This window comes from Pleurodeles waltl, chromosome 5, assembly GCF_031143425.1.
Source record: "Pleurodeles waltl isolate 20211129_DDA chromosome 5, aPleWal1.hap1.20221129, whole genome shotgun sequence".
NCBI classification, from domain to species: Eukaryota; Metazoa; Chordata; class Amphibia; order Caudata; family Salamandridae; genus Pleurodeles; species Pleurodeles waltl.
Window position 1 is genome coordinate 1,006,667,010 of NC_090444.1, and position 25,534 is coordinate 1,006,692,543.

Below are 25,534 nucleotides of genomic sequence, written 5' to 3' on the forward strand. Positions count from 1 at the left end.
AAGGCCTGAAATCCGGCAGTGCTCATGGTGGTGAATGGTGGTAAGCTGGTGCTGCTACCACCAGCACCGCCAAGCCAGTAGAACGCTGTGCGCCGTATTATGGCATTGCTGATGGTAACAGCGCCCCCTCCCGTTCCCTTCCGGAAGACCTCCTCGACCAAGGTAAGTCAGGCTTCTGACAGGGGAGGGGGGTGGGAAGGTGGGGGGTGTTGTGTGTGAATGTCTGGGTGTGTGCATGAATGTCTGTGTGTGAATGCATCTGTGTGTGTTGTGTTGTTTGTGTGGGTGTATGCTTGTGAGTGAATGCGTGTAAGAATGGTGAGGTGAGTGCGTGTCTGCATGTTGGTGTGATTGTGTGTTAGAATATGTGTGAGTAAGTCAGTGTGTGAATGAATGTGTTTATGTCAGTGTGTGAATGAATGCTTGTGTCTCAGTGTGTGAATGAATACGTGTATGTCAGTGTGTGAATGAATGCTTGTATGTCTAAGTGAATGGGAGTATGCCTGGTGCTTGCGGGTGTCTGTGTGCGTGTATGCGGGGAGGGTGGTGTGGTGTGAGGGGCGCTGTGACTGTAATGGGGGCGCGTGTGGCTGTGGGGAGTGGGGTCATTTGTGTGCGTATATGGGGTGAGTGAGTAGATCAAAGGGGGTGAGTCTGGAAGGAGGGGGGTGGGGCACGTCAGGTGAGTTTTGGGGGATGGGGGAGCCTACCGGTGACAAGGAAGGAATTCCCTGTCACTGGTAGGGCCTACCACCATGGTGGTAGGCCGGCTCATAATGCCGCCGGTGGTACTATGTCAGCCGCCGGGCTGGAGTTAGATATCTCTGGCCCGGTGGCTCATACCGCCATGGTGATATGAATGGAGAAGAGGTGGGTTCATGTGGTGATACTGCCACATTAACCCTGGTAGTCAGAAGACCGCCAGGGTTAAAATGAGGGCCTATATGTTAATCCAACCACCACCCGCACGTAGCCAAGCCCTTATTACCACCCAACCCCGCTCTGTGCACGGCCTTTGGCCGTGCATAGCGGGGGTTGGCCAGAAGGCCAGTGTCTGTCAGTGGATCCATGAGTGGGTGCGTAAGTGTCTGAGTGAGTCTGAAAATAGGTGTGTGAGTCTATGAGTGGGTCTAAGGGGGTGCTTGAGTGTCTGAGTGGGGGTGTGAGTGGGTGCTTGAGTCACTGAGTGCATGTATGAGTGAATGAATTCGTGTATGAATGAGTCTGTGAATTTTTTAAAAACGTTTTTGCATTTTTGGGAATATTCTCAAATATCCTCGAATATCCTTGAATATTTGAGGATATTCGTGAATATTGCGCATAGTGAAGACAAATAATTTTAAACCCATATTTTGACCTTATCACTGTAAAATTTGAATACTGATGAGAAAACTGTGCATGGCGAGAGCGCAAGTTATAGTTGCCTTAGGGCAACTTGTGACGCAGCCAGTTGCTGATTATAAACAGATGATATCAGTCCTCAACATTAATATCTAATTAGAGTTGAGTTCCGAAGTCACAATGCCTGGTGCCAGAGCCAGCAGCTGGTCAAGGAGTATAATTAAAACAGATGTTTAAAGAACGAAAAAGGAAACATTGCTTTTCTTCTTGCTCTGTTTTTCTAGCTGTGCATTGACAAGAAGAAAGAGAATATTTGTGGCAGCACGTTTATTTTTTGCTCTCCTTTAGTTATTATTGGAAGTTAGAATCTTTCTGTATGTTTTGTGCTTCTTTTGTTTAAACAACTAACTTGTAATGAATGACTTCTAATATCTTTTTGCAACAAATATCTTAGCAGCTTTTATGATGCATTTAATTTTGTACTAGATATTTTATGTTTTCATCTTTGCAAACGTCTCTCTCTTTCATATGAAAGAGTTGTGCACCAAGGATTTAAGACGTTTGTTGGAAAGGTGATGGGGTGGACATGTATTTTAAAGTATAAAGGACCCTCTGCCATGGATGATAAATATATTGCAAGCCATCTTGGTGTTCCATAACCTTTGGCCTCGATCCTCTTATGGTCATAGAACTCCTTGGTGAGTTGTAATATCCTTATAATGTACAGCAGGTGATACTTTAGCCAATATGTATTAATTTCAGCAATCCGTATCTTGCACAACGGTCATGCAAAACAACTCACATTCAAAATGCGTGCTCATGACCCCACAATATGTGTACCAACAAATGACCACAACCAAAAAGGGAAATGTAATTAAACTACAGCACTATTTAAACTGATTAATAATACTACGTTTCTAGTCATCCATTATGATAGTTGCAATGTAATGTATTGCATCTGTTGCATTAAGGCCGAGTATTGTAACTGGTGTGAAAAAAATGTCTCCGTCCGCTTTTCATAAAATGATGTAAGGAGTAATGTAGCGATTTCTTTAATAATTCCGATTTTTTTATGTTGCTGTTAGTCTTGGGGAGTTTCTAAATGATAATATGGCTAAATAGAACAGTCATTTTATTACAGAATGACTAGCTATCACTTTATGTGGCTGTAATCTTAATGACAGAACAGTAAAGACCTGTATTTGTTACAACTTCAGAAAATGGTCAAACACTCATAGTTGCATGGTTTACGTATGGTATCAGTTAACAGCTCTTAAAGCAAAGAATAACTTAATTTCACAATACAATATTGATCTTTTAAAAAGAGGGCCTTTGAAAAGTAGAAATAAAGTGTCAGGTTCAGGATAATGACCACAGATATATTCCATCTGCTTTCAGAGCAATGTAGAACACTATAATAGGGAAATAAGTGCCATTAAATTCCTCACAGATTCTCCAGTCAGCACAAATGACAAGTCCTGAAGGATGCCCAAAAAAGGAAAATTCAAACACTGAAGGAATCTTGTCTAAGGACATCGGGACTTTGGAGGGCGGTGTTAATCTGTCCCAAATGTGATGGATATACCACCTACCGTTTTACGCGTTCCATAGGACATATCGGACTTGTAATACGGTAGGTTGTATATCTGTCAAATTTGGGACGGATTAACACCGTCCTCCAAAGTTTTAATGAGGCCCATTGAGAAGAGCAGCACTAATTGAGAGAGGGAGCACAGTGGGAAAGAAAGAAAAATGGAAAAGCAAAAAAAGATGCCACTCACCATTCTAGGCTCTATTTATGTTTTCGAAAGACAAACATTCCTAATATCTGTAAGTTGGCAGCATTTTATATACTGTTTAGATCACCATATCTTACAGGAGTACAGTGCTTCTTTAAATAATTAGCTTTGCCATTTTTGTATCCATAACACCTTTAATGTTTATCATGGAAAAGCGTAGTAAACTGGCAGGTAGGGGAAAGATCTGGAACCACACATCCGGAACCACGCCTGCATTGTTCAAGCAAGCGGGACAACGCTTGCATGAACAACACAGGCCTTTTTCTCTGCCTTAACCATGCATGTGCTGAACAATGCACACACGTGGTTAAGGCAGAGGAAAAGGAAGATCCATCAGGTGAGAGGACGTGGTCAGGTAAGTGGGGCTGGGGCAGGGTTGTGGTTAGCTTTTAGGGGTGGGGGCGGGGGTGAAGGGGTTCGGGTGATTAGGTTATTTTTTTTAAGGGGCAGGGGTGGGGGGTGTCGGTACTATGGTTTTTAGGTGGGTGGGGGATTGGGGTTATTTTATTTGTAGGAGCGGGGTTGGGGGGTTGGGTATTTTTGTATTTAGGGATTTAGGGGTGAGGGTGGGGGAATTTTTTATTTAGGGTGGGTGGGGCCCCAGAATTTACGGGGATGGGTGGGGGGTCAGGGTAGTTTTGTATTTGGGGGGTTGGGGTAATTATGTTTTTAGGGCGGGTGGGGTGGGGTTTTAGCTGTGGGGCTCAGGGTAATTTTGTATTTAGGGCGAGTGGGGGGTCGAGTTTTTAGGGGCCGGTGGGGTAATTTTGTATTTAGAGGAGTTGGGGGTCAGGGTAATTTTGTATTTAGGGTGGGGGCGGGTTTTCAGGGGTAGGGGGTCGGGGTAATTTTGTACTTAGGGCAGGTGGGGGGGTTGGGTTTTTAGGGGTGGGGTAATTTTGTATTCAGGGCAGGTGGGGGGTTGGGATTTTGGGGGCAGGGGTGGGGTAATTTTGTATTCAGGGCAGGTGGGGGGTCGGGTTTTTAGGGGGTGGGGGTTGGGGTTATTTTGTATTTAGGGCGGGTGGAGGTGGGTTATTAGGGGTGAGGGTGGGGTAATTTTGTATTTAGGGCAGGGGCAGGTTTTTAGGGATGGGGTAATTTTGTTTTAGGGGCAGGTTTTTTATTGGGTTTTTGGGGCAAGGGTGGGGGTTGGGGTAATTTTGTATTCGGGGCAGGCCGGGGCTTGTTTTTAGGGGCTGGGGGGTCAGGGTAATTTTGTCTTTAGGGGTTGGGTAGTTTATTTTTGGGGGTGGGGGTCAGTTTTAGGGCTCGGAGTGGGTGGGGGTATCAGGGTATTTATTAAAGGTGGGGGGTCGGGGTACTTCTGTTTTTAGGGGCAGGGGTGGGGGTAAATTTGTTTTCAGGGGTTGGGTTGTTTTATTTTTGGGCTGGGGCAGTTTTAGGGCTCAGGGTGGGTGGGGGTATCGGATAGTTTTTAAAGGTGGGGGGTCAGGGCACTTCTGATTTTAGGGCTGGGGTGGGTTGGGCCTGTAATTTTATTTTTAGAGGTTAGGTTGTTTTATTTTTGGGGGTGGGGGTCGGTTTTAGGGCTCAGGGGGGGTGGGGGCTGGTAGAAATTAGGTCTTTAGTTGGCAGTCAGGTTACCCCCTGTCCAAGCAAGGACCCTCACTCTAGTCAGGGTGAAGGAGAATCACCCTCAGCTAACCCCCACTCACTCCCTTGGTAGCTTTGCACGAGCAGGCAGGCTTAACTTCAGAGTCTAGGTGTACAGCATTTGTACCAACACACACAGTAACTCAGTGAAAACACTACAAAATGACACAACACAGGTTTAGAAAACAAAACAAGCCCGAAATTGCAAAAATCCAACATACTCAAGTCAAGTTATCAATTTCAAAAGCAAAAGAATCTTAAATCCTTTTGTAAACAGTAAGAACACTGTTGGCATTGAAAAGCACCTGGGTATCGTCAAAATAACACGCACGGGTGAGTGTGCATTGAAAAAGGTTAGCGATGCATTGTTTTTCCTCTCCGCAGGAGAGCGATGCATCCTTCCGGGCAAGCACTCGGGACGGCAGGCGTTGCATCGTTTTTCCATGCCCAGCAAGGTTTGCCACACTATATCAGCAAAACCGCGCTGTGTGGGTTGCGATGTTAGCGGTGTGGCGGGTCATTTCTCCAGCCGCGTGCATCAATCTTCCAGCCGTGCTGCAGGCGGAGCGTTGATTTCAGCCGCGAAGCCAGTGGTGTGTTGTTTCTTCAGCCGCGTCTCGGAGGTTGCGTCAGAAATTTCCCCGCAATGCGGTCTGTGCGTGAATTTTCAAACCTGGTCTGCCAGCTTCCCCTGTCAAGGCCCCAGGAACTGGATAGGATACGATCTGGCAGGGCAGGAGCCTCAGCCGAGAGTCCAGGTGCTGGCAGGGGAAGTCTGTGATGGCCCTGAGACTTCAACAACAGGAGGCAAGCTCAGGTCAAGCCCTTGGAGATTTCTTCACAAGCAGGAATGCACAACAAAGTCCAGTCTTTGTCCCCTTTCACCAGGCAGAAGCAGCAACTGCAGGATAGCTCCACAAAGCACAGTCACAGGCAAGGCAGCACTTCTCCTCAGCTCTTCAGCTCTTCTCCAGGCAGAGGTTCCTCTTGATGTGCAGAAGTGATCTAAAGTCTGTGGTTTTGGGTGCCCTTCTTATACCCATTTTGGTCTTTGAAGTAGGCTTACCTCAAAGGAAAGTCTATCTTGTTTGTGAAATCCTGCCTTGCCCAGGCCAGGCCCAAGACACACACCAGGGGGTTGGAGACTGTATTGTGTGAGGGCAGGCAGAGCCCTTTCAGGTGCGAGTGACCACTTCACCCCTCCCTCCTAGCACAGATGGCTCATCAGGATATGCAGGCTTCACCCCAGCTCCCTTTGTGTCACTGTCTACAGAGAGGTGCAAACAGCCCAACTGTCAAAATGACCCAGACAGGGAATCCACAAACAGGCAGAGTCACAGAATGGTTTAAGAAAGAACATGTTCACTTTCTAAAACTGGCATTTTCAAACACATAATCTTAAAATCAACTTTACTGAAAGATGTATTTTTAAATTGTGAGCTCAGAGACCCCAAACTCCACATGTCTATCCGCTCCCAAAGGGAATCTACGCTTTAATCATATTCAAAGGCAGCCCCCATGTTAACCTATGAGAGGGATAGGCCTTGCAACAGCGAAAACCGAATTTGGCAGTATTTCACCGTTAGGACATATAAAACACATTAGTTAAAGTCCTAACTTAAACATACACTGCACCCTGCCCTTGGGGCTACCTAGGGCCTACCTTAGGGGTGTCTTACATGTAGAGAAAAGGGAAGGTTCAGGCTTGGCAAGTGGGTACACTTGCCAAGTGGAATTGGCAGTTTAAAACTGCACACACAGACACTGCAGTGGCAGGTCTGAGCCATAGTTACAGGGCTACTAATGTGGGTGGCACAACCAGTTCTACAGGCCCACCAGCAGCATTTGAATTACAGGCCCTAGGCACCTCTAGTGCACTGTACTAGGGACTCACCAGTAAATCACATATGCCAATACTGGAGATCCAATTACATACACATTTTATATAGGCGCCCTTGCACATTAGCACTGGATAGCAGTGGTAAAGTGCCCAAAGTAACAAAAGCAGCAAAAAAGAGTCCAGCATACATCAACAACCTGGGGAGCATAGGCAAAAAGTTAGGGGAGACCATGCTAAGGATGCCAAATCTAACAGGGGCTATCGGGGTCGTTTTTAAGGGTGGGGGGTCAGGGTACTTCTGTTTTTAGGGTGGGGGGTGGCAAGCGACAACTACGCATTCCGTTTCCACACATGCCTTTACCAGGCATGCCTTTACAACGAAAAATCATTGTAAAGGCATGCATGGTAAAGGCATGCGTGGAAACAATGCAGTTGTTGTTCTGACCTCTCAGTGCAGGCATGCATTGTTGCTGCATGCATGGTTCCATCATACAACTGGCAGATAGGCTGCACAGAAGAGATCTTGATTCTAGCACCTCTAGCGTCCAATACTCATCATGTCATATTCCTCTGACAATGCCTGTACTGCAGTACTTCTCTGCATCGCTAAAAAAACAGCACATCACCTGTGTACAGAAAGTTATAGCAAAAGCTATAGAAACAAGCATTTGCAATGCAATGGGTCTTGCATTTGCTCGGGTTAGAGCTATTAGCGTTGTAAACTCCTAACTGCACTTTTCTTGCCACATAAATTGAAAATTAAAAGTAGTACAGTTTCACATAAGTGAGACGATTCAAAACGCCATGCCATGAGCGTGAAGGAGACAAACCAATGAAAAATAAGTTTTCTCGCAGTCAATTATATCAGCAAAATAGCAATTTACCATGTAACAGGGTTGATGTCCAAGGCGGTAACCAAACTGCCCCAAGGAGGGACAAACGTAAAGCATTTACCAATGATAGCAAAGGATATTTGAAGGGCAAGCCAATGAACGAGGTTGAACGTGATTAAAAGCCCAAATAGATAACAACACGTTGGAAATGCAGCGTTTGTGCGCTGCTTTGCTCAACCTAAAAAGTATCTCCTGAATTTTAGTAAAGCAATTTCTATCCAGTGCAACCTGGCTGCATTGCTGGTTGAGCTACCTGGTTCAGAGTATATTACTGGTCATAATACTTTATTCATATTATTTCATTTCCAACCCCATTTATTTCTCTACATATTATTGGTTGAGGCTATGTTCATTACTAATGTACTGTCTGTTTTGAGAGCTTTGTACTGGTCTTTAAAAAGGTGTTGCAAATGTTTGAGTTTGCAGTGCCTATTATCAGAGCACGTGCTATTTGTGATGATGCCAGTCAATCAGAACAAAAGTTTTGCTGTTGCTAAAAAGTTGTGTTTTTTAACTCAGTTTTAATAGCCATTATCCTCATGCTACAAGTTGCATTCAAGGAGCAGCTGTCAGAAACATAAAGAGGATTCACATCTTATGCTCCAGCTTAAGCTGGCTATGAAACCTAGGGCCTCATTTACGAGGCCCTAGCACCACCAAAGCGTCACTTTTAGTGACGCTCCGGTGGTGCTGGGCCATTTTCTATATTTACAAGGTGGCATTAAGCCACTTTGCGTGGCTTAACGCCGCCTTGTAAATATGTCCCCCGATGCAGTTTTCTGCGGCAGAAAGGTGTGCAATGACATGGAACCTGAGACTTTAAACATAACCACAACCGGTAAATACAACTAGCTTGGTGCCTTGCTCTCAGTCACAGGCAAAGCCTTTCTATGGGCAAGGGCAATAGAGGAAAGGCAAGATAAAACAACATTTTTCTTAGTTAAACTCCGTCATAAACAACAGACCCCAACAGCCGAGGTAGTACAAACTGCAATTCATGCCCACTATAAGCTTGTGAGCATCTTGCCCTCCCAGGAATGCTCACAAAAACACTATATCACTGTCATTTTGCTGCCTATCATAAAATATTTGGGCTCCCAAAATCAACAAAACGAACACTGCTATGGCTGGAGTTTGAGCTGGTGAATATGGACGTCGAATGCAAAAAGGACTTAATAAAATATTACGATCAAGTTATTAGAGCAGATGAAGGTTCCATGAAATACTTCTGGCAGGTGATCTTCAACAATGCAAAGAGCCCATGGGTAAAATCTTTTAGTAGTGCTTTCACATCATTTAATCTTGTCACACGTAATCTAAAAGATCCAGCCTTGACAGTGCCCCACTTGAAGGGCATACTAAAGAATCAAAGAAGCACCTGTTAAAATAAGCTGTGAATGAAATCAGGCACATTCTGTGTGCCTTGGGCCTCTTCAAACCCCACAAGGACTTTGTCTGTCTAGCTTATTTGAAAACCGCTATGGGGAGTGAAGCCCTAAGGAACATTTTACTCGCCAGGCTATTAACACTGGCTATACGGGAATCCAGAGGGCACTGGAAAACAAAAATACCAGGACAACAGCAGTGCAGACGGTGTCCATACACCTCAGAATCTGTGGTTCATCTAGTATGCTGTTGCGTAGCTCTGCTGCCCAAAAGGCACCTCTTTCTAAGGCCAGTATTCTTGCAGCATGGCATCAGACCTTGCAACGAGGCAGTGGCTTATGTCTGAATGTATGATGATCCCATGGAGTTAGCATGAATTGTTCAGTTCATCACCATAGCAGGAGGGTTACAGATGAAATATAGTTTGTAATTCTTGACACTGGTATGAGCACTGGTGCACTTTTGCAGCCGAGTGCAATACTCTTTGCCTGAATACAACTTTAAAAACACAAGACTGGGTGAATGTTAATGGTTTTATAAACACATGTGCAACTGTTGTTGTGAATACAAAACATGATTAGATTAGTAGGCATGGGGTGAATCTCAACCAACTCTAAGGTACTCCCCTTATGGAACGGGATAATAGACCAGCTTGTTGCACTTTGTGAACTTATTTTAATTTAAATACTCAAATGAGCTTACAATTGCTTAGAAGTCTGCAATTGGTGTGATATTTTATTTAGCATGCTGCATTAATTGTGGATTTGCACTAGTTTTAAGGCAAAGGTGCACCAAGGACAAGCCCGTCTGCACCCGTCCACGTCTGGCTGGGGCCAGAAACTCTGCTCGTTTTTCAGGATGGAATGAACATACTCATCAGAAGAATTGCACCAAATCAACAAGTCAATAAAGAACAACAGTAGGGTTACAATGCCAGCGTACCTTTGACTTGCTCAACCTGTAAATGGAAGGAAAGACATTGTAGTACACCCACTGTCGTGACTAATTGTTTAAAACAATCAGGTCGTCATAAACTGCTCATGTACTTACAACATTGTAGATCCCTCCATAAGCACGGCACAGAGCCTTTTTATTTTCATAGAGCAAAGGAAACCGGACATCCAGTTTTTAACGGAAACCTGACTCAAGAACAAGTCAACCCCAGATAGTTGAATGACCCTTCCTCCTGGCTATTCAATAGCAAGTCAAAATAGAGAGGGCCGAAGGGGAGTGGGGTAGCTAAAATATTTATAGAGGAATTTGTTACTGCTTTTACTCCTAATGATATACAGGGCTGTGAGAGTCTTCAATTTTCTCTGGAGATGCATATTTTTATATTATCTGGGATTGTAATTTACCACCCTCCTGGATTAGTCTCCCAATTTGTTGCAGCTCTGCCAGAGGTAGTGGAGGAACACAGTCAGCCAATCAAAAGCTAACTTCACCTTATTAGGTGATCTCAATCTGCATTTTGAAGGAAAGGGTTATGAAAATACCAAATTTATAATCCAAGACCTAGAAACTCTTCAATTGCACCAAATTAGAAAAACTTCCACACAGAAACATGGGCATCTACTCGATTCCATGTTTATGAACCTTACTAATCTGGTTAATGATTAGGATTTCCCCATACCGTGGTCTGATCACTTTATAGTCCCCTTCTAGCTTGAAGTTCCACAAATAATATCCAGACAGTCCCGTTCCCAAAAACCCAGGCGATTATGGTCCAAGCTTAACATAAGGGAATAGTGGGATGTGCTGTCAGTCTGTATTCTGAAGGGAGATACTCTGGATAGTTATAGCATCTTTGAGTACTGGCTAATCAATATTCTAGAGCCTCCAGTTCCCTGCAAACTTTCCAAACCAAACCAGGCAAAAAAAGCAGGGTCCCATGGTATACAACAGAATTGACCTTGCTTAAGAGAGAAGCCAAGAGAAGGGAAAGAGAATGGAGGAGGGCATATAATGATAAAAGTAAACAGACTAGCCATAAAAAACGACAAAAGAGCCACATGGTAGGCTAGATGTGACGATTTTAAAGGAAAAATAGAAAATGCCCCCAATTCCTCCAAGGAATTGATAAAGGTAGTAAAGGACCTAATGAGTCTCCCTTCCTGTCCTAGAGGTCCCCCATGTTCTACTGGATGCTGAAATTGGTTAGCCAACTTCTTCCTCAACAAGGTCAACAAAATCCTGAACCTACTACTACCACATCCTACCCTCAATATGATCTCTCCAGTAAGGCACTGAGCCTTGAGTCAAGAAGATATGGAAACAACCCTCAGGTCAATTAAGTCAGGATCCCCTGTAGATTCAGCCCCACCTGATATACTAGCTCAGGGCAGCCCTTCTCTTATGGACAGTCTCCTGGACATCCTCAATCATTCCCTGAAAACGGGCTGTATCCCACAAAAATGGAAACATGCAATGGTAAAGTCTCTCTTAAAATATCTATAGCAGTGGTTCCCAACCTTTTGGTTTCTGTGGACCCCCACTTTAACATTAATGGAACCCAGGGACCCCCACGGAATCATCATGGGAATCCGGGGACCCCCGCCTGAGTCATTACTGGATGCTGGGGACCTAATTTGTCAATATTTGTTAATATTTTTTAATTTTCTAGGCTCTCGCGGACCTCCTGAGAAGGCTTCGCGGACCCCCAGGGGTCCCCGGACCACAGGTTGGGAACGACTGATCTATAGCAAATCTCCTGCTAGCAAGGAGCTACAGGCCCATTTCTTAGTTTCTGGCCGTCAGCAAAATACTAGAAAAACATGTCAATAAACACCTCTCCAGCTTTTTGGAATCTTATGACATTTTTCCACCTACACTGGTAGGCTTCATGCAGGGCTATACAGAAACAGCTCTGCTGATAGTGACAGAGGAACTCCGGGCAATCCTAGACCAATAAGATTTAGTGGCCATGATCATGCTGGACCTGAGTGTGGCATTCAATACTGTATCACATTTCACCCCCATCCAGAGCATAGTAAATGTTGAAGTCACAAGAGATGCCATCAAATGGCTGAAAGGTTTTTTGGCCAACAGGAACTAACAAGTGTGCGGAGGTACACTGTATTCTGCTGTTCACTCCTTCCCGCGTGGAGTCCCACAGGGATCGTCCCTCATGTTTTTCCCCTTGCAGAAATCCTATGGTCACATGGTGCTGCCTTAGTGTCATACACAGATGACTCTCAGATCATCATGGCCCTCACTCCCAGTGTAAGCTGATCTTCCACTCTCCTTATGACATGTCTCAATGAGGTTACAGACTGGATGGGCACAATCTGAAACTTAATGGGGGCAAAACTGAGGTCCTTGTGGTAGGCAATGACAGGTCTAGATGGCTGGAATTATCATGGCCAGAGCAACTAGGTGAATTACTAAAGCCTACACAAGCAGTTATAAGTTTGGGTTTTTGAATTGGTGAAAATCTTTCAATAGAAACACAAGCCAGAAAACTGGCCAGCTCATATTTTGGTGTCCTTGGGTCCCTAAGAAGATTATTATAGTTATTCCCACAATCTACTAAGAGAGTAGTGGCACAATGTCTCATAAATTCACGCTTAGGCTATGTCAACTCCCTTTACCTAGAAAGTCAAAAATTTGTGATGAAAAGACTTCAAGTGGTTCAGAATGCTGCAGCCAGGTTATTGGTCAAAATACTCAAATATCAATCATCCAGTCCTTCCCTGGCAGCGCTGCAATGGCTGCTGGTCCAAAAGAACAAGTTACTTACCTTCGGTAACAAATTATCTGGTAGAGACTCTATCTAGCTGAAGATTCCTTACCTTAGAATTTCCTGGCATCAGCTTGGAATCCAGAACCTTTTCAGAGCAATACCCTTGTGTGAGCCTTCGGGTGGCATTGTTGTGACATCACAGTTGCCTATACAGCTACCACCCAGACGTGTGTGCATCAGTTCCTTTTCTACAAACTCCCACGCCAGAAGTGCAGAGCCATGGAAAGAACCAACACTTTGTCCTTGCAAAAACTAGGGCCCTGAAAGGGACAAATCCGGACCCTATTATACTTGTCCGCAGAGCGGGGAGGCATAGGTGGGTGTAAAAAATCTGCAGCTAGATAGAGTCTCTACCAGATAATGCGTAACCGAAGGTAAGTAACTTATTCATCTAATATAGATTTCTAGCTGCAGATTCCTTACGTTAGAATAGATACCCAAGCCATAACCTCCTGGTGGTGGGCTGTGGACAGATCTTCTTTACACCAAAACTTTTACATGGTCAAAGTGTCAGCCTCTACGGACCTGATTGTCCAGGCAGTAATGCCTTGCAAACGTGTGCAATGATTCCCATGTTGCTGCCTAACCGATGTCCAGGACTGGAACACCTTGTGCTAGCACAGTGGTAGAAGCTTTGCCCCTGGTTGAATGAGCCCTCAGAAGGCTGCTTCTTGGCCAGTGCGTAGCTGATAATAATGCAAAGAATGACCCAGCACAAAATGGTTCATTTCTGCACTGCCCAGCACTTCTTTGTTCCTACGTACCCCACAAAGAGTTGGTCATCCACTCGGAAATCTTTTGTGCTGACAAGGTAGAACGACAACTCTCTTCTTCGGTCCAGTCGGTGAAGTCACTCCTCTTCTTTAGAGGGATGTGGTAGAGCAAAGAAGGTGGGCATGGTGATATTTTGATCCAGGTGAAATGGGGTCACCACCTTGGGGAGAAAAGAGGCATGTGTTCCGAGTACCATCTTGGCCAGGAACATTGTGTGATATGGCGGCTTAGATGAAAGAGCCTGCCTCTCACTTACCCTCCCATCAGATGTTATTGCCGCTAAAAAAGGCTGTCTTGATTGTGAGCAGTCAGAGGTGACATTTCTGCAGTGGCTCAAGGGAGCACACATGAGAAAAATGAGGACCAGATTCAAGTCCCACTGAGGCATGACACATGACGAAGGAGGATGCATATGTACAAGCTCTTTAAGAAATCTATTTACAATTGAAGATTTGAATAATGAAGGCTGATCGGGCAGCCGAAGGAACGCAGTAGAGCAGAAAGATAGCCTTTGAGAGTGCCCAAGGCAGAACCCTGTTGGAAAAGGGATAAGATAAAGAGAAGGATGTTGGAGATAGAAGCAGAAAGAGGACCAATAGATCTTTCTGGACAATCAGATACAAAGTGTTTCCAACAGCAGGTGTATACCATCTTAGTGGAGGGATGCCTGGCTGCCAGAATAACTTTACAGACTTCGGGAGGAAGATCAAAGGCTGTCAACTGTCACCAGTCAAATGCGCAGAGTTGACATGTTTGAGTGGAGAACCTTCCCCTGCTGCTGCAACAGAAGATCTTCCAGAAGAGGCAGCCTGTTTGGAGGATTGATGCTCATTTTCAGAAACTCAGTATACCAGACTCTCTGTGCCCAGTTCAGAGCCACCAGGATTACTTGGGCTTGGTCATTCTTGATCTTCTTGAGAACATCTGGGCAGAAGTGGTATGGGTGGAAAGGTGTACCGTAGGCCTGAACTCCACTCATGATGAAAAGCGTTGCCGAGCGAGTGCCGTCTTGGAAACTCCAACATGCAATACTGCCAACATTGGGCAATCTCTGCAGAGGTGAATAGATCTAACCAAGGCTCTCCCCACTGCAGAAAGAGTCCTTGTGCCACCTCTGGATGGAGACATCACTTGTGATCCGCTAGGCATCGACGGTTGAGTGCGTCTGCCCTGACGTCCAGGGCCCCTGCCAAGTGTTGAACCACCAGGGTTATGCCCTGCTGTTCCAGCCATGTCCAGAGACGCAAGGCCTCTTGACAAAGGGTACACAACCCCACACCGCCCTGCTTGTTGCAGTACCACATTGCGGTGGTGTTGTCCATGAACACTTTTACAACAGGAAGAAATGCTTTCAATGCCAGTCAGATCACCCAGAGCTCCAATAAGCTGAAATGGAGTCCGGATTCCTCCAGAGACCAGAGGCGTCTGATCTCCACCTCTCCCAGATGGCTGTCCCATCCCAGAACTGACGCATCTGTCACAACTGTGAGATCTGGTTGGGGAAGGGAGAGGAGTCTGCCTCTGACCCAATCATAGTTCACTAACCACCACTTCAGATCTTTTGCAGTTCCCTCCAAGATCTGAACTGTGTCGGTGAGATTCCCCTGATGCTCTGCCCACTGGAACTTCAAGCCCCACTGCAGAATCCTCATATGCCATCTGGCATTCTTGACTAACAAGATGCAGGAGGCCATGAGGCCCAACAGCCTCACAGTCTGTCTCAGCGGGGAAGATAAGCACAAAATTGTACTGTTTCCAGAACAGCTCCGATGAAAGGGAGCATCTGAGAGGGAATCAGGTGTAATTTCAGTATGTTTATAGTGAACCCCAGCAAATGCAAGAGGTTCGCCGTTGTCTGAAGGTGGGTGACAACAGCCTGTGGCGAAGCAGCCTTCAACAGCCAGTCATCGAGGTAGGGGAAGACTGAAACCCCTAACCTGCGCAGATGAGCTGCTATGACCGCCATCACTTTGGTAAACACTCAAGGGACACTGGTGGTACTGAAGGGGAGCACAGTAAACTGAAAGTTCTTGTGGCCTACCTTGAATCGCAAGCAGTGCCTGTGGGCATGCAGGATGGGGATGTGAAAATATGCATCCTGAAAGTCCAACGCTACCATCCAGTCTCCTTGGTCAAGAGCAGACAAGACATAAGCCAATCAATCAATCAATCAAAAAATGTGTAGAGCGCGCTACTCACCTGTGAGGGTCTCAAGGCGCTGGGGAGGGGAAACAGGGAGAGGGGGCAGGGAGGGTCACTGATCGAACAACCATGTCTTGAGGTTCTTTCTGAAGACCAGTATGTCTTTGGTTTTGCGAAGGTCGGTGGGGAGGGAGTTCCAGGTTTTGGGGGCGAGGTAGGAAAAAGACCTGCCTCCTGTGGTGGTGCGTTGGATGCGGGGGACTGTGGCTAGGGCGAGGTCGGCTGATCGGAGGTTGCGTGTGGGAGTGTGGAAGTTCACTCTTTCATTGAGGTAGGTTGGGCCGGTGTTGTGGAGGGATTTGTGTGCGTGGATGAGGATCTTGAATGTGATTCTCTTGTCTATGGGGAGCCAGTGAAGGGATTTGAGGTGTGGTGAGATTCGTTTGTGGCGGGGGAGGCCAAGGACGAGGCGTGCGGCTGTGTTCTGGATTCTCTGGAGTTTGCGTTTGAGTTTGAGTGTGGAGCCGGCGTAGAGGGCGTTACTGTAGCCCAGTCTGCTGCTGATGAGTGCGTGGGTGACTGTCTTTCTGGTTTCTGGGGGAATCCATTTGAAGGATTTTTTTAGAGTGTGGAGTGTGTGGAAGCAGGAGGAGGTTAGAGCATTGATTTGCTGTGTCATGGAGAGGGAGGGGTCGAGGATGATGCTGAGGTTGCGTGCGTGGGTTGCAGGGGTAGGTGCGGGGCCTAGGGCGGTGGGCCACCAGGAGTCATCCCATGTGGTTTTGTTAGGGCCGAAGATGATGATCTCGGTTTTGTTTGAGTTGAGCTTGAGGTGGTTAGTGGTCATCAAGTTGGCGGTGTCGAGGAGAGCAGCATGTAGGTTGGTTTTGGCGGTAGTGGGGTTGCGGGTAAGGGAGACCCCACCCGCATCACTATGGCAGGTGATCTTGGTAGTGTTGGAGTGGAAGGGCGGAAGGCAGACTCTCTGGGTCCGGTCGGTGAGGAAGGAGGTGAGCCAGTCTAAGGCTTTGTGGCAAATTCCTATGTTGTGGAGGCGTGTGCGGAGTGTGTGGTGGCAAACGGTGTCAAAGGCTGCGGAGAGGTCTAGAAGGATGAGTGCGACGGTCTCTCCTTTGTCGACTTTGGTCCTGATATCGTCAGTGCATGCAATGAGGGCAGTTTCTGTGCTGTGGTTGTTGCGGAAGCCAGATTATGAGGGGTCAAGAGTGTTGTTTGCTTCGAGGAAGTGGGATAGGCGGGTGTTGACTAATTTCTCTGCAACCTTGGCGGGGAAGAGGGAGATGGGGCGGTAGTTGGAGAGGATCTCTGGGTCGGCTTGTTTTTTTTTTTTAGGAGGGCGGTGATTTGCGTGTGCTTCCAGGGGTCTGGGTAGGTGGCGGAGTCAAAAGTAGAGTATGGGGGCGATGGTAGGGCTAGCTTTGTTGTAGATGAGGTGTGGACAGGGGTCGGAGGGGGAACCGGAGTGGATAGAGTTCATGGTTTTTTCAGTTTCTTCGTGTGTGGTGGGGGTCCATGTGGAGAGTGTGGTGGGGGGGTCCTGAGTGGGGGTTGGGATGGGTGAGTGAGGGGTATGTGTGGTGGGTGTGTGTGGTATGAAGCTGTTGTGGATGTCCAGAATTTTGTGGAGGAAGTGGTTGGAAAGGGCGTCACATAAGGGCTGTGTGTGTGTGGGGTCTATGTTGCTGGCTTTGGGTTTGGCAAGTTCATTGATGATGGTGAAGAGTTCTTTGCTGTTTTGAGAGTTGTTGTCAAGGTGCGTCTTGTAGTGATCTCTTTTGGCGGTGCGTATGAGTTGGTGATGGGTGCGAATGGTGGTTTTGAGGGTGGAGAAGTTGGTTGTGGAAGGTTCTAGTCTCCATATTTTCTCAGCTTGGCGGCATTTGCGCTTGGAGTCTTGGAGTTCAGGGGTGAACCATGGGGCGTTCTTGATGTTGCAGGTGGTGATGTGTTTTCTGAGGGGGGCTAGTGTGTCTGCACAGGTAGTGATCCATTTGGAGAGGTTGTGTGCTCCTGTGTTGGGGTCGTTGGTGTGGGGGGGGTTATGGGCCTGTTGGGAGTTTAGTTGTTCAGTGGGGATCTTGTCCCACATGCGGTAGGGTGTGGTGTGTTGATGGTAGTGTGAGGGGCGTTTGGTGAAGGAGAAGTGGATGCAGCGGTGGTCAGTCCAGAGGAGTTCGGTAGTGTGGGTGTAGGCTATGTGTTGGCTTGAGGTGAAAATTGCGTTGAGCGTGTGTCCTGCTGAGTGGGTGGGTGCGGTGACCAGTTGTTTGAGTCCGAGGTTGGTGAGGTTGTCTATGAGGGAGGTAGTGTTGTGGTCTTGTGGGTTTTCTAAGTGAAAGTTGAAATTACCGAGGATGATGTTGTCTGTGGAGGTGAGGGCGTGCAAGCTGATGCTGTCGGCGATGGTGTCGCAGAAGGCGGGGCGTGGTCGGGGTGGTCTGTAGATTAGTGTACCTCTGAGGGTGGGGTTGTTGTTAATGTGGATGTGTTCAGTGTTGTCGATAGTGTCTTGGGAGCTGGCGGTGACTTTGATGGTGTCTCTGTGTAGGATGGCGATGCCACCGCCTGGCCTGTTGAGGCGGTCTTTGTATTGGAGTTTGTATCCCTTGGGGGTGGCTATGGCTATGTCGGGTTCTGAGGAGGGGTTGGTCCAGGTTTCCGTGAGGAAGGTGATGTCAGGTGAGTGTGATGTGATGAGGTCCCAGAGTTCTATGGCATGTTTGTGAAGGGAGCGGATGTTGAGGAGCAGGCAATCAAGGTGGTTGTGGTGGGTGGCGTTGGTGTGGTGCATGAGGGTGTTGTTGTGGAGTATGTTCTGGTTGTGGGCTGGTGTGCTGCGGGGTTGGTTGGTGGGGGCAGGGTGGGTGAGTCTTGTGTTGGGGGTGTTGTGTTTGTTGAAGGTGGGGTCGCTATGGTTGGTGTGTGGTGTGAGGGATGACGAGCAGGAGAAGTGGCAGGTGTGGCAGGTGAAGGGGCCATGAGTGTGTGTGGGGCTAGATGTGGTGCATGTTTGGCGGGGGCCTGGGTTGAAAGAGTGGAGGGTGAGGGGGGAGTAGGTGTGTCTGAGAGGGCCAGGGGTTCTGGCGCTGGCCACGGTCCAGGCGCGGACGGGCGCACATGGGCTTGCCTTCGGCGCGCCAGCGGCGTGCCCGCTGCGAGGCCGCGCCTTGGCTGCCATAAGAGGAGGGGAGGGTGGGAGTGGCAGCTGGGAGGCGGGAGGCGGGAGGGCCTGTCGATTGAGAGGGCTGGGGGGTGGGGCCGCAGGGGACGCAGCGGAGGGGAAATTGACAAAAGAAGCGGTGAGAAGGAGGAGGGGGAGGCGGGAGGGGCCGCAGGGGACGCAGCGGCGGGGAAATTGACAAAAGAAGCAGTTAGAAGGAGGGGGAGGCTGGAGGGGCCGCAGGGGATGCAGCGGTGGGGAAATTGACAAAAGAAGCGGTGAGAAGGAGGAGGGGGGAGGCGGGAGGTGCCGCAGGGGATGCAGCAGCGGGGAAATTGACAAAAGAAGCGGTGAGAAGGAGGCGGGAGCCGGGAGGGGCCGCAGGGGACGCAGCGGCGGGGAAATTGACAAAAGAAGTGGTGAGAAGGAGGCGGGAGGGGCCGCAGGGGATGCAGCGGTGGGGAAATTGACAAAAGAAGCGGTGAGAAGGAGGGGGGAGGGGCCGCAGGGGATGCAGCGGCGGGGAAATTGACAAAAGAAGCGGTGAGAAGAAGGGGGGAGACGGGAGGTGCCGCAGGGGATGCAGCAGTGGGGAAAAAAGGCAAAAAGGAAACGGGAAAGGAGGTGGGGTGGAAGGCGGAACGGGGAGCGACCTGCCTGCAAAATAGCATCTTGAATTTCTCCTTTTTGAGGAAGAGATTGACGTCCCGCAAATCTAGAATAGGGTGAAGACCCTTGTTCTTTTTGGGAATCAGAAAGTAGCGGGAATAACAACCACTGCCTACTTCTGACATCAGGACACTTTCTTTGGCTCCCTTAGTCAAGAGAGCCGTAACTTTCTCACGGAGGAAGACTAAGGGGGTCATTACAACCCTGGCGGTACAATACCGCCAGGGCTGTAATGACGGAAGCACCTCCAACAGGCTGGCGATGCTTCCCAGGTCATTACGACTGCGGCTAGCAGCGCTGCCCTGGGGATTACGAGTCCCCCTACCGCCAGCCAAACCGCCAGGAAAAGGCTGGCGGTACGGGGAGTCGCGGGGCCCAATGGCATGGCATGGGCAGTGCAGGGGCCCCCTGACAGGGCCCCGTGCAGCTTACGCAGACAGTGAAAAGCGTGACGGGTGCAACTGCACCGGTCGCACGGCCGCAACACCGCTGGCTCCATTTGGAGCCGGCTCCTGTGTTGCGTCCGAGATCCCCGCTGGGCCGGCGGGCGGAAACTAGGTTTCCACCCGCCGGCCCAGCGGGGATCTCCAAATGGCCGCGTCGGGGGTGCGGCTGCATTGGTGGCCGTCCGGCGGTCCGATCTTGGCGGGCTGAGGTCGTAATGAGGGCCTAAGTGATTCTCGATTGGCCGTTCTTTTAATGGAGTCATAGAGGGAGGAAAAGAATAGAAGGGGAGGGAACAGCTCATCTGTATGATCTAAAAGACCCATTTGTCCGATGTTATGGACTGCCAGTGAGGGAGATGAAAATGAATCCTCCCTCCAACTGGACCGGTGTGGTCTTGCAGAATCACACTAGGAGGACTTGGGTGCTGTGGAGGAAGGGGGTTGGGTGGTAGATGACTTCTGTCCAGACTCTCTGGTTCTGAAGGTACCTTGACCTCGACCCTGCACAGAATGTTGACTTGACGGAGGACGGTGGATGGTCTGTGGATGGTGTGGTACTCCGCCCCTTCTGAAGCCTCAAAAGGGGCAAAAAGCAGACTGTTGGCGAGGGGTCGCCGAGAGGATCAAGGACCTGGCCATAGGTCAAGAATCCTTGAAACCTTCCAGCTCAGAGTCTGCTTTTTTACCAAAAAGGCAGGACTCATCGAAGGGCATGTCCATAAGGGTTGCCTGGAAATTCCCTGAAAAGCCAGATGTACGAAGCCAGGCGTAGCAACGAAGGGCCACCATCAACAAAATCGCTCTACCCAGCGAGTCAGTTGTGTCCAAACCATACCTAATTGTAAACTTGGTTGCATCTCTCCCATCTTTGACTGCTCGTGAGAGAGTGTCCTGCATGTCCTCTGGGATCTGAGGCAGCACCTGCCCCACCGTATCCCAACAGGATATCAGTGAGGACTTTCTTAAAGGGTAACATCGATTCCAACGTGGTAATCCCCGGCTGAAGCATCTCAGTCAGGAGGTTAGTCCTGACTGGCACCGTAGGAAAATCTAGGTCCAAGACCTCAGCTGCCCTACGCACCACCATAGCATAAGATGCTTCCTCCTCTGTGGCCATGGTAGGAGGTGAAAGCATACCAGTATCTGGAGAGGTGTTCAGTGCACTGGCCACTCCTTACTCCTCATACCAGTCCATTTGCTCCAATACATACTTAAGAGGGTCCTGAAACCCCTCCCATTCCTCACCAATGCCTGGTTAATCATAATAAGAATTAGGCAATGATCTGGCCCCTGTTGGCGCCGTAATCGGTGTTGTACAATGCCGGCTCCAGATTATCAGGTATGAGGATGGGGCTTGCACCATCGCTTGGCGCCAGTGGTGCAGGGAGTGTCGACATCGGGAATGACACCGGACAATTGACCCCATTGATGCCAAGGCTGATGGGGCCTCTGCCAACCCCGGTGGGGCCCAAAGGAGCACCAGTGGGAGAAGCCTGCTCAAATACAAGATGCATGGCTTCGAAAAACTCCTTTAGTTGAGAAGGGGTCACTTCGGCTCCCGAAAAGGGGGTGGTAGGCTCGAAGTTGGCCCTGGCATTGGCTCCCTGGAACCGTGCTCGGAACGTTGAAATTTCCGACTCACTCGTGGACCGTCAGGCGAGGTGAAGTCGAAGTCCACTTGGACTGCTTCTTCTTCCTATGCCTCTTCCTCAAGTGCCTGGAGGATCTCGAATGAGATAAAGAGGACTTGGGGCTGCTGGAGCAGTCCAGTGACCTCCTCCACTACTGGGACCGTGATGTCTGAAGAGTCGTGCCAACTGACATTGACTGCTGGGCCGCCATGAGCTTCAGGGACCGCTCCCTCAAAGCTTTTGGAGACATGGCCCAGCAGTGGGAACACAACTTTGAGTCGTGGTCACAGTCCAGATACCAGAGACATACCTTATGGGGGGTCCATCACTGACATGGCACGGTGGCTGGCATTGCATGGCCTGAACCCTGCCTTCCTAGATGACATTCTACACAGACTTGAAAAAATCTTTAACAAACAGGTCAAAAAAGGCCTGATGAAAAAAAAGAGAGAAGTTAGATTGATTCCGGATCTACCCTAACTGTCGCAGAAATAAAACAACTGACTTACGTGCACCTGGGTGGTGCCTTTATAGGTGACCGTGATGTCACAAATAAGTCCAATGACGCCAAAGACGCCACACAGATCCAAATGACGCCACCCGACAGTGTGAACAAGGGTATTGCACTGCAAAAGTTCCGGACCCCTGCTGACGCCAGGAAATGTAAGGAATCTGCAGTTAGAAAGTCTCTTTCGGATAAGAATATATTTTAAGGACTTGTGCATCCCGCATTGGGCCCTTTTATGGAAAAGACCGTCCTAGCATTCAAAACCTGCTCATCTTATATGTTCCCAGGAGAACCCTCCATTCAGGCACTTTTAAACTCTGTGGTGCCTAGGGTCAAGAATGCAAGAAACGGTGGCCTCTCCTTTGCTCATTTGGTGCTTAATCTGCGTAATACCCTTCTTCTCTCCCTTAGAAATCAGCAGTCGGAAGAATGTTTTACGAAACGTTTAAAAACTTATGTTTTTTAATGTCACAGCAGATTCTATATGGTTACAACAAAGCCATAGAGGTTGTTGCAAAAAAGTGTTGGGAGGTCTGGTCGGTTAGCTACGAGCTATATAAAAACATAGAAATTAAACTAAACATCTGCCACTAACACATTCTGGGGCACTTATACTTGTTTTGCTTCAAATTTGCATCATTTTTTTAATGCAAATTCAGTGCAAAACTATTTATACTTTGGAGTTAAAGTCATTTTTGGGACGTGGAAACCTACTTTGCGTCAATGAAATGCAAAGTGGGCATTCCCGTGCTGAATATTACTCTATGGCCTTAGTGCCATATTTATCCCCCATGCTAAAATCAGGCACAGGGGAAGGAGGGGTCAGATAATGGCGCAAAGCTTGCACCATTATTTAATGCCAGGGTCAGGGCAGGTATTAGAGGACCTGTGGGCCTATTTTAATGGTGCAATACCATGGAATAAGCCCACAGGTGCCCTCCCCAGGTCCCAGGGGCATCCCCACCCACACCAGAGGGACAGTGGAGGATGGGAGACCCCACCCCAGGTAAGTACAGGTAAGTACAGGTAAGTACAGGTAAGTACAGGTAAGTACAGGTAAGTATTTTTATTTTTTTAAAGTGCCATTGGGGGCAATGAAGTGGGACCCCCTACATTGCACTGGGTGCAATGGCCATGCCTAGGGGACCCTGGTCCCCTGTGCCGGCCACTGGGGTGGTGGGCATGACTCCTGTCTTTTCTAAGACAGGAGTCATGTGGTATGGATGGTTTAGCATCAGAAAATGACGCTAGGATGGTCAGAGTCATTTTTTTTTTTACTCTAACCTGTCTAACCTAATTTTTGGGTGCAAAACCCCCTTCTTCCATACTGCCAGCCCCACCCGGCTAACGTCATTCTTTTTGTATGCTAGCCTACCCTTTGCACCGTTTTGCACCATTCCATTAATATGGTGCCCGTCTGGTGCTCGGAAATGGTGCAAGCTGGAGCTAAACATTTTGGTGCAAAACTGCGTTGGTGAAGTTTTGCACCAAAAAGTATAAATCAGGACCTCTGTTTGTTGAACTGTATATTGGTGTTAACCTCTAGTGAGAACTTGTCGTTGATTTAATGATTCGACATTCCTGTTTACATTACCAATTTATATTGCCAGTATAACCACCTATATTCTCAGAAATGTTCCTCTATCACTTTTATGAATATGCTGCTATAATGAAATGTTTTTACTTTGAATGTATTATTTGTCGCGCATTGTCGCTTTCAAATATGAAAAAAGGTGTAATGATTGCATCAAATGCTTTAAATGACTGGCACGGGAAGAACCCAACATCCCACCCGGACTCTTGAATTACACCATGCACTTTTTGTGAACTGCATTTGCACTAAAGTTTGATTCGATCTTGATATTTCATTTTGGAAGGTCTAGTTCATTATTTGCTTTCTTTTCACGCGACGTACTGAAAAATCTTCTATGTGTTGTGATGTAATTGTGAAGATTTTAGTTAATCATACAATACATTTCACTTACTTAATACATACTTCCCATCTATGGAGAACTGCCGGCTAAACCTCTGCCGAACATATGACAGTAAATGTGTTTAGTAATAAACTTTGCCCTTAGTCCAATCCATGACACAAATAATCATTTTCATCAAAGGAGAGAGGGAAATAGAATGAATGTTAAAATGTTTTATAGCACTGTCAATTGCAAATCTTAAAAAATGGCTAAGAAATATAAATAATGTATTAAGTAGTTAGAAAGACATTAATTCTCTGGATTGGTCTTCCCCCTGTTTTACAGTTCCTGAACCTCTATGATGTAGTACAAAAGTCACTATAGCTAAGCATTAGATTATCAGTCTTGGTACAGTGTAATCATCGATGAGTTAGGATGAAATATTTTGCCAGACACTATCACCTTTAGAGCATTTCTAAACCAGGTGTAGAAATAAGCATAGAGTATAGGATTTAAAGCGGAGTTCAGATACCCAAACCACACCAAAGCATCTACTAAAACTGTGGGTGTGCTATAGCCTAGTATAGGGTCTAGAATGTTACATGAGAAAAACGGGAACCAACACACGAGAAAACCTCCCATTACTATTCCTAATGTCTTTGCAGCTTTCCGCTCTCTTTTCTGCACTATTTGGCTTGCATTATAGTCTCCTGTCTGACAGCAGTTCATAGATTTGGCTTGTCTTTTAGCTACAGTAAATATTTTTCCATAAACACCTATCATAATGATCCCAGGGATGTAGAAGGACAGTAGAGATGAGCCAAAAGCCGCACCTCTGTTAAGAAAGAGTGTGCAGCCACCAACACAGTATACAGACTGATAGTAGAGCTCTTCTATCCCAATAATGTTCAGTTCTAGAAAGATCATTCCAAAGGCAAGTGATGCTGAGGTCCACCAAGTCACCAGTGTCAACCCCAGTACAACGTTTTTATTGATTTTGACTCTGTACGTTAAAGGGTGGCAGATAGCATGGTAGCGGTCAATGGAGATGCAGAAAATATGCAGGATGGAGGCTGTGCTCAGCATCACATCGGTGCTGCTGTGAATTTTGCAAAACAAATCCCCAAAGTACCAGCAGGTCTCCACAGACCTCATCATGCTGCAGGGCATGACAAAGGCACCTAGGAGGATGTCCACGTTGGCCAAGCAAAGAACAAGATAATTTGTTGGATTGTGGAGCTGCTTGAAGTGCACTATCGAGACAATGATGAGTAGGTTACCAAATAACGTGAACAAAATTGTTATTGTCATCAGAAAGTACATAAGGACTTTTGCCCTGTGGGACCTGTTATCCCTAAAACAGGAGCCATTTACTGATGCATAACACAATTCAGCTGCTTCAGGCATCCCCTCTGATTCTGTTTAGGAATATAGTCAGTCCACGTGATTCTGTCTCCTGCATGCCTGTGGGAATAAACAAGACAATCTCTTTGTATTTTAAATCAATTTTGAATGCTTTCAAATGCACTATGAAGTCTTACCCTGCTAGCTATATACAAACGGTGTTTAACAGAATCAGTTTCTATCATGCCAGGTTTTGCACGTTTACTGAACTGAGTGGAGAATGCTGTGACGTTCATTCCTGGTTCATT

The 25,534-nt window shown here is 47.4% G+C and overlaps 1 protein-coding gene across 1 annotated transcript; it reads right to left on the minus strand.

Annotated features, from left to right (window-relative positions):
* Positions 1 to 24,281: 24,281 nt before the first annotated feature.
* Positions 24,282 to 25,205, minus strand: LOC138297087 (trace amine-associated receptor 1-like). The gene has a single exon (XM_069236588.1). The coding sequence runs from the start codon at positions 25,203 to 25,205 to the stop codon at positions 24,282 to 24,284; it is 924 nt and encodes a 307-aa protein (XP_069092689.1).
* Between the last annotated feature and the right edge of the window lie 329 nt (positions 25,206 to 25,534).